The sequence below is a fragment of the Trachinotus anak genome, unplaced genomic scaffold, assembly GCF_046630095.1.
Source record: "Trachinotus anak isolate AG129_WGS33_773 ecotype Australia unplaced genomic scaffold, CSIRO_AGI_Tana_v1 ptg000010l, whole genome shotgun sequence".
In the NCBI taxonomy this organism is placed as follows: domain Eukaryota; kingdom Metazoa; phylum Chordata; class Actinopteri; order Carangiformes; family Carangidae; genus Trachinotus; species Trachinotus anak.
Window position 1 is genome coordinate 11,969,109 of NW_027273861.1, and position 21,174 is coordinate 11,990,282.

The 21,174-nt window shown below is 40.5% G+C and overlaps 1 protein-coding gene and 1 long non-coding RNA gene across 2 annotated transcripts in view; one reads left to right on the top strand and one right to left on the bottom strand.

Moving 5' to 3' along the window:
- Positions 1 to 12,305, bottom strand: part of notch2 (notch receptor 2) — a 50,134-nt gene extending 37,829 nt beyond the window's left edge. The window contains exon 1 of the mRNA XM_071487577.1: positions 11,951 to 12,305. Coding sequence (XP_071343678.1) covers positions 11,951 to 12,023 — 73 coding nt within the window. The 5' untranslated portion in view covers positions 12,024 to 12,305. The remainder of the gene's footprint in view (positions 1 to 11,950) is intronic.
- A 309-nt stretch (positions 12,306 to 12,614) lies between these two features.
- LOC139626994 (uncharacterized) lies at positions 12,615 to 14,461 on the top strand. The gene is made up of 3 exons (XR_011692481.1): positions 12,615 to 12,934; positions 13,051 to 13,144; positions 14,030 to 14,461. It is a non-coding gene; the product is annotated as an uncharacterized lncRNA (long non-coding RNA).
- The last annotated feature ends 6,713 nt before the right edge of the window (positions 14,462 to 21,174 follow it).

The window sequence follows — 21,174 nt, forward strand, 5'->3', positions numbered from 1 at the left end:
TTAAAAAAGAGCCGGGGAGCAGAATCGCTTCTAGACCAGAATGGAGAAAAGTGCCTTTGGTGTGAACAGCCTACTACTTCCACAACACAGAGTCAGACTGGCATTAAACTCAAATGGTACTAATGTCCCAGGATATTTGAATTTTAAAAGATAGTATTAATTGGTCAAAATTCTTATGGTTTGTTAATTGTTAAGCAGTTAATTATGAACAACCCTAATTCACACTCATTAAAATGACTGACCAATGTATTGTAACCCAAGCTCATATCACCAGCATTGCATCCTCTCTACCTAGCTGTTCTCACACTTCACTATCAATGAACCCTGGACAGGAAAATTTCCCAGGAATGAGAGCTTTGATAAGACCCGATCCACAGTCAACAGTGAAACTACAGCCAAATGGTGTGAACTGAGAGGAAACACACAGAAGTTGCCTGACTGGATGATTACTATTATTTTGACACTTCCCGATCAAAATCCTCAGTTCTTGTGTGTGTGTGTGTGTGTGTGTGTGTGTGTGTGTATAAGTGGGGAACAAAAGCAGAATGAAAGCAGGAGATTTACAGTGTGTGCAGTTAAGTGTGACTAGGGGGTAAGGCTGACACTAACAACAATTTTGACTTGGTATATGACTTAATGTGAGTATTTAGTAGCTACAGGGATAAAGTATATTACAAAGCTCTCCATAGAACACCAAAAAGACAACACTTACAAATTAAATAATCTTTTGTCACCTTTTATGTGAACACATAAAAACATAAAATATGACATATAAAATTATATTTTATTTTTATTATATATTATACTTTAATTTTATTATTATTGTTGGTATTGAGTTTATGGTTGCATTGTGAGGCTAAAATAAACGCAGCACTTCTTATTAAGACGAGCGAGCGACGACACTTGATTTTATTGTTCGGGTATGGATGAAATATTATACCTGGGCTCTAAGTGCTCCAACAGGCTGCAAAATCCAACATTTTCCATGACAGATAGTGGTTGGCCATCGAGTATAATGATCCCTTTAGCCTTTGGGTTGTCTGTTGGAAGTTTATCGCATTTCTGGAAAGCATCAGCGAAAGTCTGCTGCCTAAAGGTGGTGTCTTGTCCCTTGGCTAGCAAGAACTTCTGGTACTATTTCTCATGAAACCTTTGCAGGTGCTTGATCAAATCGGTTGTATTGTACGACGCAACCATACTTCCCCCCCCTCGGCACGTTGGCTTTACACACATTACAAATAGCTGCCTTGCTTTTTGGCGTTTCCAGGCTAAAATATCTCCAAACAAACAACATTTTAGTCAAACCAACAGCTAATGTTATTTGCCCACTCAGTTACACACTGAAGTTGCCACGGGTTCATGGTAAGATGTGAAATGGAATCTGAATCTGTGACGCGTCTCATGTTACCTTATGGCAGGTTCATGGTCCAGCACAAGCTGTGGACTGGAATATGGATCAGTAAGATCGGCCCTGACCAAATCTTTTTCTAGTTGACTGGTATTCATTAGTTCAAGTCATTAGCTGACTAGTCATGGGATGTTTATGATACTAATTTCATTATTCCAAGATATATTTTTGAGAGGGATCAGAAAATGGTTTGAATCCAGGGCTGAGAGAGGATGTTTTAAGTAACATTGTTAACACTGTTTATAATACAGAAAAATACAAAACCATAATAATGATCCTTTAAATCATACATTTTACAAGCACACACACAAAGACAGTTGCCTGTTAACGTCACTGGCAAAAGTGGTAATGATTCTGAATGTTCAAGCAAGGAGAAGGTTAGAGCAAGCGACCATGCTAAGTGGCTATGGTTTGGGTATTTACACTAATATTTAAAATGATGAGCCATGTTTCAGGTCGGTGATTTAGGTGAATGTTTGCTTCAGATATTGCATGTCACCTTTTTGGGGTTGTTCTTTAGCCTCTTAAAATGATCCCACACTTAGGATTTCCTGCCTGACATACTGGTATGTAATAACTGTAATGGACTGTCCTGAGTTTACAATGTGTTTCGATTTTTAAAGTAGTGTGTCCCCTAAGAGTTGACGTCAGACTTCCCTAGGGCAGGAGTTGTTGTTGGGGTCCCACTTGTGACGTGTGTGCTCAGAAAAATAAAGAGGTTGCTTCTGCTTTCTGTTTTACATCTGCATTATTTTATTACTAAATATGTCCAGTTAGTTGAACCCATAATGCTCAGTTACATTGCTATCCAACACCTACAGGGACCAGCCGTGTAAACGATGTCTGTCCATGACTGAGTGAGTTTCAGCCTCTGGAGTGTTACTGCAACCAACCGAATAATCAAAACTTGAACAATTAAGACTCTTCTAATCAACTAATGTTTGGTCAACTATTAGGGGGCACCCCTAACATGGATACATCTGATCTGCTGTGAGTTTCAGTGATGTTATACTGAGTGACAAAAGAAAGCACTTCACTGTGTTGCTAAAAAGTACAAAGCAGGAGAAATTAAAAGAAGAGCGAGTGTGCTAAAGGCTACAGGAAACAGACATTTTGAGAAGACCTTGTTGTCATGGTAGCTGCTTTGACTTATTCTACTGTAGAAAAACCATTAATGTCATGCTCTACCCCGCAGCCCCAAAATGAGGATAAAAATAGCAGACGTGTCTGGGGTGTCCCTAACCACAAGGTCCCCTGTTAGATTCCAGGTGGGGGCCCTTGTTGCATGTCAGCCCACTCTGTATCAACACATTGGCTGATGAAAGCACCGCTCACGAGATCAGAAGAGACTCATTAATTAAAAAATGAGAGAAAAGGCAAATGCCCAAGGTAAGAAGCAGATAAATATTCTGATTGTAACCACTGAAAAGGTAAAACATTTGTGTCTTGGCACTCTAGATCAAAGGTATGTTTTGTATTGTTGTGACAATATAAAACTTCCCTCTATCAGTAAACAATGAGCTAATGTTCACCTGACATAATCTAACCCGGCCCAGGGTTCAACATTGCGAGACATGTTCTAGTTTCCAGTGTATTAGAGTATTGAGAAAAGGCAACTAGTCATTGTTTGTGTCACAGGTGGCTTGTATCATCATCAGTGTAACTGAGGATGACACCAGTTATTGAGTCCTATGCTTTAAAGCAGATTGCTTCATCTACATGCAACCAGACGGTATCTTACAGTGTTGAAACCTGAAAGCTTCCACAGGTTGTATCTGTGTTTCTTTTGAAAATTAAAAAACATAAGAAAATAAGTTGTCAAAACTAATAAAATCCAGGTTTTAAGCATGCAAGCTGGCTCTATGGATGGCAGTGTTGGTCCACCACTTTTGACCAGACTCAATGACAACCAATAGATGGACTGCCAAGAACAACAAACCATCAAATAGTCTAATAATCCTTTTCACAGTGAAATATCTTGACAACTATTGGATAAATGATTTTTGCTATGAGGTTAAAAACTAACAAATTTTATTATGAGTTTATGTGTTGATTATTTCATCTATTAATCAATTAATCATTTGGTCTCCAAAGTCCAGAAAGCAATAAAAAGGTCCAATGACAAAAGTGATATCATTAAATTACCAAAATCCAAACATATTTAATTTACTATCATGTAAGACTAAGAATAGCAGCAAATCCCCACAAATGACTGGATGACTGGAACTGTGAAAAATTGGATGTTTTTGCTTTGAAAATTACTTTAAAAATAAACTGATTATTAAAGTAGTTGCTGTTTATCTTTCTGTCTACTGACTAATCATTGCAGCTCTAGACTTCCATTAAATTTGGTACAGACATTCATGTTCCAAAGAGGATAAATTGGTGCAAGAGAGGTGCAAGCATGGATGTAGACTTGTAGTCTTGTTTTTTATTACTCCTTTAAAAGAGCTCTTGTGCATAATCAGCGGCTCATTTGTTTTTCTCTCCATTTAACTTTTACTTGCTATTACTAGAGGCATTTACTGCATTGTCTCTACTGAAAGAGAACCTTGGATTTTGTAAACTGCAGGAAAAGGCAGCAATTGCAACTACTTTTTGATGCACGGTGACATAAATTCAACGTAAGTTTAAACAAATCTGCTCTTTTTAAATTTGTATCTTCCCATGAAAACTGTAAAAAAAAAAAAAAAAAAAGAGAAAACACTGATCCTTAAATTCCAAGTAAAGAGAGGACAGAGATCACAGCCTTTGATTGTCTAGACAGAACAAAAATGAAAGGGACAGTCTGGTTGTTTGTGCTCCGCTGGCATTACGCTGGATCCTCCCTCAGCACTCGCAACTGCATTGTCACAGACACCACAGTGGGTCCCTAGAGAGATCCAGCCATGTCATGAAAAAAAAAAAAAAGACTGTCAAAGACGTAGAAAAGGGAGGGGTGAGGGAGGTAGAGAGATAGATGGGCTTTGAGCTAATAGCTGTGGATTGAGATGGGGAAGTAATTCCGAAACTATAGACAAAGACTGCACACGAATGGGTGTCCCAGAGCCCTGGCATACATCCATATAGCGGAGGGCAGGAAGTTGTTCGCATTGAGTGAGGAAGTAACCCCATTTCCTGGAATTGCTGTACAAGCCTCTATATCCAGCCGGCCAAAGAGTCGTCATGGTAACTTGCAATAAAATACCTTTAGCTCAGCATGGAAGGAGGGAGAAGAGGCTCAAACTAAACACTATTACCCTGAGGGAAGCTGGCCCACACAAACAGCAGAGTAACCACGCAGACGAACTAAGCTCAGGTTTTAAGGCTTTAGTCTCCCTGGTCAGCTTCAGTTTGAGGATGGTGACTTACAGTAAGAAACAGGTCAGTGCCAAAAGCAACAACAAAAGCCTATGATTACTTGGGATGTATCAAGCTGATCTCTTGGATCTTTATCAGGACAGATATAACAACTTTTAAATGCAACAGTATCAGTATAAACTTGATGCACTTCCGATCCTTTGTTAAATGTTGCACTCTGGATACACCTGCTGTCAAAAACACCTCTCTGCTTAAGGCTAAAACATTGCAACCCATTCCTGAACCTATTCAACAGAAATGCATGAGTGAACCACAGACTAGCACAAGAAAAATAAAGCAGTAGTTTCAACTGATGAAAATGAGACTAAGATGGAGGACAGAAATCTTGATTGCGACAACCCCAATAATTACTCTGCTGACCTCCCAACTGAGATGGTCGTCTTGTTGTTGTAATTACTGGGAAAAGTTGGGAGAGTCTCCTCTAAAGCTGAGTGAATCAGGCAGGGCTGAGCTGTTTTGGTACAGCAGGGCGCACTGCTGGCTAGCTGGCTCAGTGTGTAGTGTATGTGCATGTCTTTGTGTGTGTGTGTCTGTTGAAGGAGAAAGAGAGAGACAGACAGAAACAGAGTGCAGACCAGAATAGGCAAATGTAGGGACTTTCCCCGGCTCATTCATATCCAGACTTTTTTTTCTTTTTCAAAACTTTTTTTTTGTTTTATAATAAAACAAAGCAGGACTTTTGTGATTTTTTTGAGATTACTTTAGCTGTAGTCTGGAGTATGTTATGATCAAATATAGAGGTTGGCGATATATCAGATGTATCGCAGCTTGTTCCACGTGGGATGTAATAAATGAGCATAACTTGTCACGGAATCATTTAAGATGCCGGCATGAAATTCTCTTTTGCATTTGGCGTTTCACTCCTCTTGCTTACAGAAATATTCCACCACCCATCCAGAAAACTCTCCTGGCTGCATGTGTGACATAGGTGAGGTGTGTGTGTGTTTTTGTATCTGGAGCAGAGGGAACTGGAGAGATTGAAAAAGTTTCTAAACACTTAGTTATAGGCTACGTATTTAGAAACGGTAAATGAAGTTCCAGGCAAATGAATTGGTTCTGAACCACTGCCTGTCTTACGTGTGTGCGGTGTCACTGCTACTGCCAGCTCTGTCTTTCTACATTGAGTTTGCCTTGACTTTTGTATACCCTCATACAGAGCAAGACATACACACAAAGCGTGAGCGAGTGAGCGAGAGAGAGAGAGAGAGGCACAAAGCACACCAATAAAATTCTGCCCTTCACCTATTAAATTACTGACATAATATAATTATAACCAACGTTGTTGGTTTCTGCTATGATCATATAGTACATGCGGCCACCTAAAATGGTTCAAGTCCAGACACTGAAACTACAGTTAAACGTGTCAGTTATATATAATGCTGTTGCTGATATCATGTCAACATGACAATCCAATGATGTTTTCGCTGTCTATTTTTGCTGGGAACCACCCGTCATGAGTGAAAAATAGGCAAGATGCCGAATCTCTAGCTCACACAAGGCAGCAGCAAGGCGTGAGAGGCGTGTCTCTTTATGCATGAGGTGTGTGTCTCTTTAGGCGTGTCTCAAAGTTAAATCATGCATTTATGAAGTGCTTTAGAGGAGATTTCAATATATCGAGATACATATTGTGTATCACCATACAGCCTAAAAATATTGCAATATTATTTATAGGCCATATCCCCAGTCCTATTCGAATATATTCCAGTGTTTGGAATTTACTTCTACAGTGTACAACTTTAATAATTATCATTGTATATTGCAATATATGTCCTGATATTATGAATTCAGAAATATGGTACAAAGTCAAACTCCCTTTCATCCAGCTGAGTCATATGTTTTTTTTCAGTGTACGTTCTCAAATATCTCTGATCTCTGCTGTGACACATTTCGGTACAGTTTTATTTGTTAGCATTCAACCATGACAGTGACCAACAACAAAAACCCATATCTCAGTGTGAGATTTCTTCTCTCATAGTGAGATACATGGGTGGTTAACCATTACAACCATTTCTGCAAGTCTGGTTTAGCCAAACATTAAGACTTCTCCCTACATCCTCTCCCTAGTAATTTTTTCACCAGACTCTCAGGCAATATATACAAACTCGATCCATCCATTAGGTATGCCGTTTATCCTTGAGGGTCACAGGGGGCTTGAACAAGTCCCAGATGACATTGGTGGGTGAGAGGAACCAAGAGCATCCAGAGGAAACCCTACACAGGCAGAGGGACAACATGCAAGCTCCACACAGAAGTGTCCCTGCAAGCCGGCAGGTTTGAACCCAGAGCCTTGTTGGTGTGAGGTGACAGTGCTTTCCCAAAATATACACCTTTTTTCCCAAATATACACCTTTTTTCCCAAATATACCTTTTCTTAGTTAATCAGAGAGAGGACAACAGGTTTGTCACTGGGTGACAATTAGTAGGAGCAAACAGGCTACTTCCTGACCACAGCTCATGTCTTGGGCACTGGAAAATCCATATTGTTAAACTGTATTTTAACTAGTTTATCCTGTGTCCCACCTAAAATCATTCAGCACAGGTAATGCAACACTGTTAGGCTGTCATCTACATTGCTTGGAGAAGTTTTAAATTTAAATTTAAAATGTCTATAAACCATTCACATCCACTGTAGTGAGACTGAAACTACTTGTTACAACAGTTTGTTAAACATAGGACTAAAATAATACTGCAGCTCAGCTTTTCTAAGTTTTTCTGTGTAGTTTCCCGCCTTCTCCTACCTGGTGTGCCCTGCTTGGTTCATTACTTCATGTGCCCTGCCTGCCTGTCTCCAGGATTACCGGGCTGTACTGGCCAAGGAATGCAGGCCACAGTAATTCCCTGTTAATTTGTTAACCTGTTCAACAGTGCAGACAAAACGCTCTGTAATCCCCTCGACCTTCACATCCACAATCACCGCCTTCTATAACAGTGCATGTGATTCATGCGGGACATCCACCTAGCTGCTTTCGCATTTTGACTGGTATTTATTTAATGTGTGAGGATTAAATTCACTAAGAGCAAACTGGTCAAGCAGGTATGGGTGTTGTATTAGCACGCTGAAGCAAACGGTAACAGGCCCATAACTACAACCTTCACCTTGTCTGCTATGCATTTCAACTTCATCATCTTAATAACAGTAGGTCTATAGGTTTATATCTATTGTAATCCAAACCAACATGATTACAGTGCAGACATGCATTGTATGTGCGTGCATGGAAATAAAGACACACATACATCTGCGGCACAGTCCCACAGACCTACATCCACTGACTCATACAGTTCCACACATTATTTACTACTCACTCCCACTGCAACCAACAAGCATGGGATGGAAACACATACACTATTAATTAAAAGGGTGGAGAAGTTTGAACTGAATTTAACCTGAAATATGATGAACGCATTAAGGCAATGGCAAATTTATCTTTCTGAGACTGCAGGGAGCAGACAAGAAAAGATAAGAGAGAAACAAAAAGGAAAGCTTAGAAGGTATCACTGAGAAAATGTCTAAAGCAATATTAATAACACAGCCACAAGGCAGTGGGTAGAGCTGGTGGTCAGTAAATAATGCAGTGTTGTGGGCAACTCAATAAACAGCTTTGTCTTCAGAGCCAGGACGAAGCATGGCGCAGATAAATCACATTTCACACCAGGCTCTAGCTTGGGTCAGATGCAAGTAAACCATGGGCGGCACAATTGCTGGCCTTTGTCAGTTTGTATCCACTATGCAATACATACACACACGCAAATAGATACACACACGCATGTCAGCTGTCTGCTGTTTGCACTGGGCAAATATATGCAATCATCCACATGCCCACACCCTTTGGGTAACGATAAGTCGTGTGCCACAAAGATGGCATCTTTGCTTCCTCAAGAATCAAGAGTCAAACATTCAGATACAACAGCATTAACAGGGTTGCTGCATCAACATAGATGGGCTTCACTGTCCTTTATATGCCTTAAAATTATAATTAAACTATGTATATGCATGGAGTCTGCTACTTACTAGCAACATTTCCAGCTCGGCAAATCAAACTGCAGAAACTTGTTGACAAATGCCAATGTATGCTGTTATAAGTGGTTAATGAATACGTCACCAACCACCTTTTGCAGCCAGAGCTTTGTGCCACTGACAGTACCATCTACAAACCAGAAAAGTGAGGCCTTGTTTTCTCTGGAATAACATGCTTTAGCTGTGGTGTTGCATGTAAAGTTGTGATTACAACAAGTATTCCCACTGCACCATCACAGCAGGAGATGATTGTTGTGGCCTGCAATATTGTGGTCCTGCTTGGAGTAAGTTCAAACTCTTCACCATTGCCCTAACTGAGCTGTGATGCACTAAACTGATTTGCATAACATGTGTGGTCATACAGGTGATGAGACAGAGAGCATAATTTTTGAGATTTTATATGTTCAGCAGATTGCAGCTATTTTCAGACCCACAATCATTTGCCATACTAGAGCTGTAATTGGGAAGTTAAGATACTGCTAATTCAAACCTGCTGCTTCACATTAAAAACCTTCAAACAGCAAACATCTGGCAGGCTTTTACTGTGAAGAAGCTACGGGAAGTGCAGCTGTATTTGTTACAGCGGTTAGCAAAGGACTGCCAACTCCTTATAGCATTTGATCAAAATTTGTCTACACAGAAAGACATAGACATTTTCACAGTTTGTTGATTAACCATTTTCCAATACTGCAAACGTCCACAGTGATATGGGTACTTACTGCAGCATGGGTAAACCCCAAACCTCTCTCTTATTACCATGGTAAGCAACAACTTCTACCATGCTATCCTGCCATATGGAAAACCACTTGTGCTTTGCATGCATAACAGGCTGCGATCACAGTTGCTCATAGTGCTGTAGACTCAAGCACTGTGTCCCAACCATTTGGACGTTCAGCATTAGTATTAAGGAATAGGATAGGTGAGGATGGAAAGAGGAAGAAAAAGAAAATCACAATGCACAAAGTGTGTGTGTGTGTGTGTGTGTGTGTGTGTGTGTGTGTATGTGTGTGTGTGTGTGTGTGTGTGTGTGTGTGTGTGTGTGTGTGTGAGAGAGAGAGAGAGAGGGAGAGAGGAATGTCAAACACCAACAACATTCCAGTGCTTCTCCTTGCACTGCCTGCAGCACTTTTACTTTGTCTTTTCTTCTTTTGTGTAACTCTGTTCACAACTCACCTTTAGTTCACGAAAAAACATGAGAAAGAATAGCAGGGCTGTTTATGTCAAACTAAAGTAACGAACTAAAAGGCTAAAAAACCATGTTAAAAAATCATGTGAGATTGAATCAATTTAATGGCACTCTTACATAAAGGCTAAAAAGGCTACAGGCTATTTCTCCCTGCACATTTCTCACAGCACCCACTGAGACAAATACAGCTAAAAAAATAAAGCATAACGATATCATCAGTAATGATTATGCAAATTAAAAAAGGCCTGACCCTTGAAATAGACATCTTGGCCAAAAGTCATAATATCAGATTGACTGGCTATGTTAGAAAGGTCTACATGTAGTTTCAAATAAATAATATCAAAGCCAAGATGAGCTGAGAATCAAGGTAAACCTGACTAAACTGCATTTAAGATAAGTGCAGATAAAACATTACTAATTTCTAGGAAATTAAAAATTTAAGGTTTATCTTATCTTAAACTGAAGCATTTAATACTGTTTATGCTCCTTTGCATTTACAGAACATGCAAATAATATAAGTCAGGGAAAAACAAACTAATGAACACTGCCCTGTTCCGTGTATGCATGATTCTCAGCATGTGCTTTTCTATATTTTAGTATGTTTATCATTTTATCTCAAGCATAACCTAAATTAGAGTTAAATCAACTTTGCTTGTGACATTGTTTGGAAATTACCATGGTCTAATTAGGCCTCTATCAGGCAATACGCAGAACATTTGCGTTACAATTTAATTATAACACCACCTGTTGGCTTAGAAGAACTTCATGAACCAACTCTTTTCTTCTGTTTTAGGAGCGATTTGGTAGTGTGAGCCACAATGCCCAAAGATATCTTTTTTCAATTTGTATACACAACAACCTTTCACTCTTCAGAGCAATTCATTTTCCACTAAGCTGCCCCATCTATTTTTGGACCTGTTATTGAACTCTAATCATTGGACACTAATCTCTGCTTAATTAAAGACAAGTGCACCAGGATACAGTTATCACTATCTTTGCTGTTAAATACACAGGAGCACTGCCAGCAATTCTATTACAAATGTACAGCACAGTAGTTACAGAGAGTGCACTTGTTAACAACTGCCCCAAAAATCAGAAAGGCAGGTGTTCAAAGAGTGAAGTATTACATGGGTGGCATTTTGTAAAGAGGAAAAAATAAGTAAGCAACTCCCTGAAACTCTATTTAACTATCATAATACATGAGGATCTTTGCACTATTACCCACATTTTATTCAGTCCTTCATCACTGTCTACTCCCCTAATTCAGCATGGCAGGCTAAACAAGTTCAAGTGTCCATTTTGAATTTTTTCTCTTGCTCTTGTAGTTCAACATCTGGGCAGCGGTGACTGAGCTCAGACTCAACAGTCCGTTCCAGGATCCATATTAATCAGACCTTAACTCTCTGACTTTGACACAGTGTTAACTTCGGTTTCTGTGGCCTAATGGAGCTGCCCAATAAACTGTAATCTTTTAACTATGTGAATATGGTCCTGAAGTGCTTTGATGTAAATATTTCAATAGTAGTGATATCGCCGACAGAAGAAAATACAGGCTGTACCAAAAGTGTGTTTTAAAGTGACACATTCAACCTCTGAACGGATGTTATACTAATATCAGAATAACGTTACTTTAGCTTTCGACAAACGGCCATACTTATCCAAACAGCAGGAACCAAACAATCACCAAAAAAGCACGGCCACAATGTCGCCTTCGAGCTGGTTTTACACCAAATGTGACTCACGGGAACAGTTTTTGCGCTTTAAAAAAAAAAAAAAAGTAGCAGACTTTTTTATTTATTTATTTATTTTTTTCAAGGTAACTCACCAAGCCAGTCAGACACCAGTGTAACAAGCAAAGAGTGTGGAGATGCTACGTCTGCTCCGTGCGCCGCAGATGCAGAGGCAACAAAACGTGACCGAGACAAGTTATAAAGTATCAGAGGAGAGGAAACCAGGCGGATTTATCATCTTAAAGACTTACCCAAAGAGAGGCGGATGAAGCAGAAGACAAACACTAGCGACTTGCCCGAGGAGAAACCGGGTATCTGCTCCATATTTTCTGTAAAATCCACATAAGGTCGCCAGCCCGAAGTCGAGCTGTCTCCCGGGACGAGTTCTCAAACTTTCTCGCTGGAAACACCCAATGAAGAGGAATAAAACTGCCCGTGGTGCCAAATTACAACATCTCAATAATTATCTGACTTGTTACTGCTACGTGCCGTTTCGTTAAAACCGAAGAAAACACACATAAATTGAACTTCTTCTCATTGACACACGGAGCGAAAAAGCCTTCACCTCTGTGCGCTCACCAGTCACTGAAGTCACTGGAAGCGAAGAAACAAACAGACATATCCTTCCGCTGAAGTCAGGGGGGATCTATCATCGCGTTGAAAAGATGTTAAACACTTTTGTTGAAGCTGCTATCAAAATTATGGTGTTTGAAGTCGCTTTAGAAAAGTTTTATTACCCGGTGTATTCGTTATTTTTAGCCAAGACACAAAATTAAAGGACACTACAAGTTTTCTTCTTCTATGTCGCCACGGCGGAGGAATTTTTTTTTTCTCATTTTTCTACTTCTCTGAGCCTGGTATGACTCAAAATTAACCCATTCAATGATTTTTTTTTTTTTTTCTTTTCTCCACCCAGTGAACTGCACGTTTTTCCCCCGATATGTCTCCAAACACCCACTCTTTGTCTCTTTTTTCATTACCATAACCATTAATGCCAGGTTGTGTGCCAGGTTTCAGTCTCGACTTTGAAAGGCTTCGCAGAGGTAAAGGAAAAGTTGGGCGAACAGTGAGTTCAGCTGACCTTCAAAACGAACTAAATCTTTTCTGTGCTCCAGCTTTTATAAGCGTGCTGTGCTTTTTTTTTTTTTATGTTTAAGACCCACAAAACATCACCGTGGGGTCGTGTATCATGATATAAAAGTAAAGATAGGGCCTAGACAGGTGAGTGGATCAAGGTGAGTTTCCAGCTTTTAACCAGTGCTGATGCAGTCTGCTTACCTGCAGGTTTCAGGTTAGTCATCTCTCTCTCTCTCTCTCTCTCTGTCTCTCTCTCTCTCTCTCTCTCTCTCAGGTGCAGATACTTCAACTTCTGCAACAGTCTGAGTCCACAAGTGAAAGGTTGTGGCTGCTGCGGGGAGATCTTTAGGAGTCATTCAAATTTGAAGGTGTTATTGGTTGCCCTTTATAGTCAGAGAGATCATCGAGTATTTGTAACATTTCATTAACATTGGTTGAAAGTTACAGTGTTTGACCAATGTTCAACAATATGCAGTTTATACAAACACTGAAGCAACATTTAGTGAACCATTTAATGGTTAGGGTTCGGGGGTAAGCAAAAGAGTTTAATTATCGAAAAAAAAAAAAAGAAGAAGAAAAAACTAAATCAAAACATAACCATAGCCAGCTAAAGGATTACTGTAGACTTAAATGATTTTTAAAGCATTTTTACTTTCATTAGAGCTGAAATTATTGGTCAATTAATCTATTAGTCATTCACCAACATTTTTGACAAATGATTAGACATTTAAGTCATTTTTCAAACAGAAAGGCCAAACACAGATTCCAGCTGAAATGTGAAAATTGGCTGTTTTATATAATTGCTCATTGAAAATCTTTGGGTTTTGGAGTGTTGGTTGGAAAAAAGTAAGGTAAGCAAAATTAATTCAATTCATTAATTGATTCGTCAATCAAGTTGCAGCCCCAATACTTATACAGGTTAGGTTTAACGCTTACATCATGAAACATTTTTCTGTGGCCTACCAGAAGTATTTCACAATAGCTTTTGTTTGTTTGTTTGTTTGTTTTCTTTTGTTTTTTTTCCAGAGAGCAAGCTTAACTTTAGTACAAATGACTAAACCTCAGAAAAAACTCTTTCCTTATACACAGACAGACACAGTCACTCACTGACTTTATAAACCATTATTGACCACAGTAATCCCACACTAATTATCCCTTATCAGCCTGAATGATCCAGGTGTAAATCACAGGCTCATCCCAATAACAAGACCATGTCTCATCCCAGTGATTTGTTTGTCTTTACACCCCATTAGAGAAACATTGCTGAGCCGCCTGCTGCTGCGACCGGCCCTCTGTCCTCTATTCAACCCTGCTCAAAGGCCTGGAACAAGGGGGGAGCAAATTGATCTCCTCAGGGGTCCGTACTGACAATTCTTTTGTTGCTGGGGCCAATGTCAAGCTCTTGCTCTCCATGCGTGGTTGGGTGTCAGGTGCTGGCACAACAACAAACGCTGTTCAGCCATTTGGTCAGATGCTGTTTTTGTTGATAAACCCTGTTTTTTGTTTGCTTTTATTATCATCTATCACCAAAACATACGCATCCACTGTCACACATGCATCGCTTCCTCAGTAAACCCTGCGTTCTTATTTTGTAAATTTTTGTCTCAAGATCACAAGTTTATAAATTCAATTCAAGTCTGAATTTCTCCTGCAACACTTGAATAAATCTCTTATTTCACGTTAAAGCCGTCAGTCATGTAATCCGTCAGTAAATCACATCAGAGGATCACTTCGTCTGCAGCACTGTTTTCCTAATGATGTCACTCCAGATGTGGGCGTCTTTAGTTTGGGAAAGATGGGGTGAGAAAGGGTGTGGATCTGCCTCGTGAGCAGAAAACGCTGATTAGTTCCTCCTTGCGACTGCTCTGATGAAAGACTTCTACCACACAAGTCTGACACAGTTTCAAAGGAAAGTTTCAAAAGAAAAATAAGCATTTGAAAAAAACATGTTGGGAAAGCTCAGTATCACAGTTGCTTTAAATCCCTTTGTTGCACTGTGTTAAATGCATCAACAACCTCAACCAAGTTTATCAGGTAACAAACATAGATTAGATAATCGCAGTTTAGTTAGCACTCACTTCATTTTCAAACAAAACTGTCCAAAAACAAATGCGAAACCATGGATGTGTCATGACAGTGTTGCATCCACTGCATGAGTGTGCGTTTTTTAGTGTTTCAGGTACACCACAGACCAGTAATAAAAGTTGGCCTGGATTACAGCCATTGGCAGGAGAGCCGCTTTCATCAACATTGGGCCTCTTCACACAGATTCAGAGCTCATCAGTCAGGGTGACTCCAGCTGTCAGGCCTCTTGATTTATACTGCAGAACATGGTGTTCAGGGGGTAGATAGTAATGACTGATTACACTAGAGAGAGTATGAGCGTGCGTGTGTGTGTGTGTGTGTGTGTGTGTGTGTGTGTGTGTGTGTGTGTGTGTTCTTGTGCACTCCCCTTAACCATAAACACGCCATCATCCCCCAGTACGATGGCCATGGGAAACCAAATCGGTGCCTGTCACTCAAGCAGAACGTCACCCAGCCTTTACATTCTAAGATGGCAGGCAGGAGAGTCAGTATGAAGTGTGTATATATGATTCCTGTCTATAATTAGTAATGGCAGGGACTGATTCACTTTTCATTGCCTGGCTGTAGCAGCTGATTTGCTAGCACAAACAGCTTTACATAACTGTGGTGGGTCTCGCTCATTGGTTCTGGATGCTTCTATGCGCTTCAGAGACACTTGATACCTACAATTACACTTTTTGCACCATAGCATTTTGCAAACAACACTCTTAAACTTTAATGCAGCAATGTATGCTTCACTGAGATCAGGTTTAGTTAGCACAAGTGTTGACTAGCAAGAACTTTGTGCTGGCTTTGCTGAGATGAGTGTTCATGAAGGAGCCATGGGTGTGAAGTTTTGACGCCGTCTATGCCCCCATCAAGGCTCTTGCACATGTTGCGTGTTGAAGCATCATCTGTCTAATGTCGTCTTTACAGTGTAAGCAGATCTGGGGGACAGGAAGCTAAGGGGGGTATATTTAGGGTTGATTATCGCCTCCTCCTCACTGACCTGTTTTGACTGCTGTAAAAAAAAAAAAGCTGTCTGCACACAGCTTTCATTTTTTGTTATGTTTGTCCTCCTTGTCTAACAGGCTAAAAGAACTGTGGGTATTTTGAGTAAAGGTTTAAATTTAATCAGAACAGCTGGGGTGAAAGGTGGTGTTCTGCTCTGCGGCTGTGACTATGATAACAAGTAGTATTTAAGACTTCAGAGCATATCAGATAAGTTCAGTTTCAGATCTTCTTGACACATGCATCAGCGGGGAGAGTTTGGCCACTAGAGCAGGGTCATCAAAATGAGAAGCCACATGGTATCTAATTTACAGTGATGCAGAGCTGATACAAGGGTTTGCAAGCATTTAATCACAGTAAATCATTTTCCTGTGTGAACTTTAGGTTATATGAGCCAAATGTCAACATCAGGGTAGATAATGTGCACATAATTTAAGAAAGCACACAGATCAGCACTAAATCGGCATAATCATTAACTTGGTCAGACGTGGGATAATTTACAAAGCAAGTAAAGTTTATTACTGGCATCAGTTTTATTGTAAAACATGAAGATAAAGTCCATGCAGAATAGCCATACATAAAATGTGTAATTTCATAGTGTAATCATTGCATGTAATACTGTGACTATACATTCCATTAAGATCACACCTAGGTTGTCATCTGAAGTTGTGATAATCTGATAAATTACTTTGTAAAATCCCCTGTCACTTAGCCAAATCTCATTAGCACAGTAAAGCATTAATATAGTGTTCTGCAGTGGCCAGCTTCCTCGTGGAAAACAAGGATTTTGTGAGTATGTTTGTGTGAGAAACAAAGATTTTGTGTGTGTGTGTGTGTGTGTGTGTGTGTGTGTGTGTGTGTGTGTGTGTGTGTGTGTGTGAATGCGTGCATGCGTCATGGCGTTCCGCGGTGGTCAAAGGTGGAGAGTCAGCTAGCGCGAGGGCCTGGTATGACCAAGCGTGATGTGGGCAGAGACCTCAGCTAAGGGGTCCTTGATGAGGAGAGGAGGGGAGTTGGCAGAGAGGTGAGGAAACAGGTGATGAAGGAAAGGTGTGAGGAGGTGGAGGAGGGGTGTGTGCATGTGAACACATCCTGTAAAGTGACCTAGGGCTCTGGCAGGGCCAGGTGGACAGGAATGTGCTGTTGTGTGTGGATGGGATCCTCCCTTGAGCGCTTCAGCCTGCCCACTGTCACCCCACACTAGGAGGCTATTTATATTGCACTGTGGGAAAATAACAGCCCAAGCAGTGTCATCTGGGTTGTGCAAGGTTTATACTTCTCTACCCACACACACACACACACACACACACACACACACACACACATACATAACACCAACACCAACAAACTCCAAACTCCTTTAGTCGCAAACAGACCAGAGTATGTAGCCTAACTGGCATATAAGTTGTGTACACTGGCATTATCACTGCTGGTGAGTCTATAACAGGATTCAGCTGTGTGCACATCACAGTGGACGGTTTAGATTTGACTTAGATTTGTGCAGAGGAGCAAGTTGCTTAACCGATAACACAAGTCTAGACTATAGTTTTTGTAACCCCTAAGTATTGCTACCTGGTGCAATGACCAAGAAAGAGATTTTGGATACTTTGATAGGATTTTACCCAAACATATAGACATACACTCACACACACACACACAACAGGGACACACTCATGCATGCAGAATTCTCATTTGTGAAGAGCAGACATTATTCGGTCCTCTAAAACTTTGCCAGCAGGATGAATATAATTTTACTGTCTGCTACAGGAGGCAAATAGAGAGATAAAAATAAAATGAAGAACATGAACACGTAGCTGCTGCATGGATCTAACACTACCCTTGACTTGCCGTTAAAAAACAGTGTGTTTTCAGACCGATTAGAGTTATCACTTCAGGTCTGTGTTTGTTTTGGTGACTCAATTCAATTCAATCCGGAAGTCGTGAATAGTACAATAAATGTAATCTAATGTGGAAAAATCATTGACCTAATTATGGTCACTACACTTTGGCACTGGGTCAGATTAACCCAAAATTACCAAATGACTCTTATAACCTAAATCCTGAACCATGCCTTGGATTTCACTGTTGAGTGGTGCAATGAATGTCGATAAGGGACGAAACAGCCACAACGACAAGTGAAAGACGAATCACTTGTGGTTGTTAAGTGTCTTTAAGGTTGGAGGTATGTTTGAATGGTGGGGCTGATTTAGTAAAGGGAGTAATAGTAGAGGAACTGTGACCTCTGCATGTAATCCACCATAACCAATCTGCACATTATGTTGCTGATGATATTTGGACTTCAGAAAGGTCTTGGCGAGGGCAAATTCAGCCCTGACAGCTCCCACCCAAGGTCGTCTGAGTCTTTCTCCCATACATTAACACACACATTTAAGCACAGATGTATGCACACACTTGTGCACGCACCAGTGCCAAAACATAAACACACAAAAACACTGGCACGCACATTTAGACCCTCTTCCATCACGGCCTGGTCCCTGAGGCCCAAGGGTGCAGTAGGTCAAAATAATCTGCCACAGTCCATGATATTTACCACGCAGATGGGATGAGAGCAGCAGGGACAGGATAGAGAGGAGGAATTCATTAACTAAAACAGGAATAAAGGATAATATATGGGTTAAAGAATAAATAAATTAAAAAGAATATGACCATGCAAGGACAGAAAATAAAGTGACAGAATAGAATAAAACAAGACCGCATATATCATGTAATGCAAACACATTGTTTATGAAAGTCAATTAAAGTCAAACAAAAAATCTTGATGTGGTTGAGTCCTTTTCAGTCTTTTTTTTGTTTTTTACATTTTCTACTTGCTTAATTCATAACAAGTGTGCAGACCCTGTTTTTCTGCATGTTTGCGTGTTTTACTCACATGCTGAACGTTAAAGAGAGTGTAAAGTGAGTGTGCTCGCCATATCTTCCAGGGTTACTTGTATCATAAATTCACAAGCTGCTAAAAGACAGGCATGGCAGGAATTCACACTTCAGTCCTCACTTTCTCACAGGCTCAGCTCAGCATTGTGTGTTTGGATGTGTGTCAGATGTGACACTTTTATTAAACCAACAGTGTTCTGTATGCAGAAATAAATGAGAAACACAGGGAAAACCAGACATTGACTCACGGCTCTGAACAAAGCATCTCTTCCAGTGTGACATATGTTAATGTATGTGAGTGTCTTTTGTTCTTCCTCTTTGTCGCTTACTTTCACATTGCTTTCTTCCCACTCTATATCCTGTTTTTGTTTATGGCATATTCTTACACACCTAAAGGGTAATTACGGCAGTCCGCATGAGATCTGGGTAAATATGTGGTGCTGGGAAAAAAGATAATTTATTGCATTGGTTTTTATTACTGAGTTACTGACTCTTTTTTAAATATACTCATGCAGTATTATGACAGCAAGGTATGAAGGGTCATCGTTGGTCTGTGATGAGGTGATAAAGAATACACAGAGTGCAGAGCAGGTCCAGGCCTGTAGAAAACACTTCATACTTGACCCCCCCTGTGAGAAGTTCCCTGTTCCCAGGACCCGGTGTGTACGTTTGGGGGCAATAACTCACCAGGTCCCTTGACTTCCTCTTTCAGGCCTTCTGCGTTTTATGGCCCTCTCCTCTGCCATACAGCTGCTGTCTCCACAGCTTCCCTTTACTCTGATTGGATTAGATGGGAGTTTGAGGGAAGAGGATGAAGGAAAACCGGGATGCAGCTGGGATGAGGAGGGAAGCTGGTGTAATATGGGATGGAGTGCGTTTTTTTTTTTTTTTTTCATAGCCATTACAGATGACTGTACTGATGGACACACCTTCCCTTGTGGTCCACATTTCCCTGCATCTTCCCGCCACTCTACAGGTGTAAAGTGAGCGTTACAGTGGAAAACAAGATGAAAACAGCAATTTTGTTATTACTTCATTATATACTATATACTATAGTTTACAGTAAATTATCATTAAAGCCTTTATGTCAATATAGCATCAGGCCAATAATGGCTTAACTTTAGCAATGGGTTGTTTTGGGCCATGCTAGCAAGATGGCAATGTTGGTCTGCTTGGTTGGTCCATCAGTTTGGTCCAGGCTGACATATCTTGACAGCTACTGGGTGGATTGCCATCAGATTTGGAACAGACGTTCATGTTTCCCTTCAGGATGAATGTCCTGGCCTTTCATCTAGTGCTATCATCAGGTCAATTTTTTTTCCAGTTATTTCTTGCCTTTGATTTGACAGACACTGTGAGAGAGTGACAGGAGCGTCAGGGAAAGACAGAGGTGATGACATGCAGCAAAAGGGCCACAAGTCAGACTCGAATCAGGGCTGCCGCTGTTATCATTCGTGGTCTGCACTCTAATAGGTGAGTCACCCTGACGCCCCCAGGTCAAAATTTTTATCTGCCCAATACTGTGGTTTATGACAAAACAGGTACCTGAAAATCTGCTGCCTAAATTCAAATTAAAAAATGACGAAGATTATATCAGCTAAACATCAGCAGCTCAGCATTTTCACTGTGACCTTTTCAGCATGCTGCCATTAGCATTTAGCTAAGTACAACCACACAGAGCATGGCTGTAGTCTGGTTTATATTAGTGTATATGTAGTATATTAATCTACTCTGTCACTGTCTGTTAATGAAAGATTGTAGTTAATAATATGTTTTTCTTTTTTGACACATCCTGTCAGACACTGAGGTCTACTGAGCCTCGGGGGAATAGATGCATTTGGAGTTGTCAGTGTGCAGCGGGACACACCTCACCATTCTAACATCTCTGGCCTCCCATTAATAAGATCATTGCTGTGAAGTTCAGTGGACCTCAGGCACACAGGGGAAGGATGAATGAATTTGCAATCGGGCGTGCTGCGTGCATGCTTGTTTCCCCTCTAGAGCTTGAAGCTGGTCTGCCAGAAACACAACTGAAACTCTCGCGCTGAGTCTGAATTTGCATGCACAACTCTTCCAGTGAGTCGAGACAAAGTGGCTGAAGATCAAGGTCAAGGTCACGTTGAGTTAATGTCCTGTTTCTTTAAGATTGCACAACACGTCAGGAGACGTCGAGTGTGGGTGGACGGCATTGTGGTTGTGTCTGTGTCTTTGACAGGAAATTTAATCAAGATAGGGTAATATGAGTTGGCAAGAGTACTTCAAAGGTTTTGTTCTTGAAAACAGATACATGTGTAGAAGGTACTGCAGCCTTTCTACCAGTCTCGGTTTGTGAGTGAGCGTGTGTGTGTTTAAATCAGCCTATGTGTGTTTAGTACATGCGCCGTATTCCTGACCCCTGATCACACAAAGTATTTTAATCCAATCAGCTTCG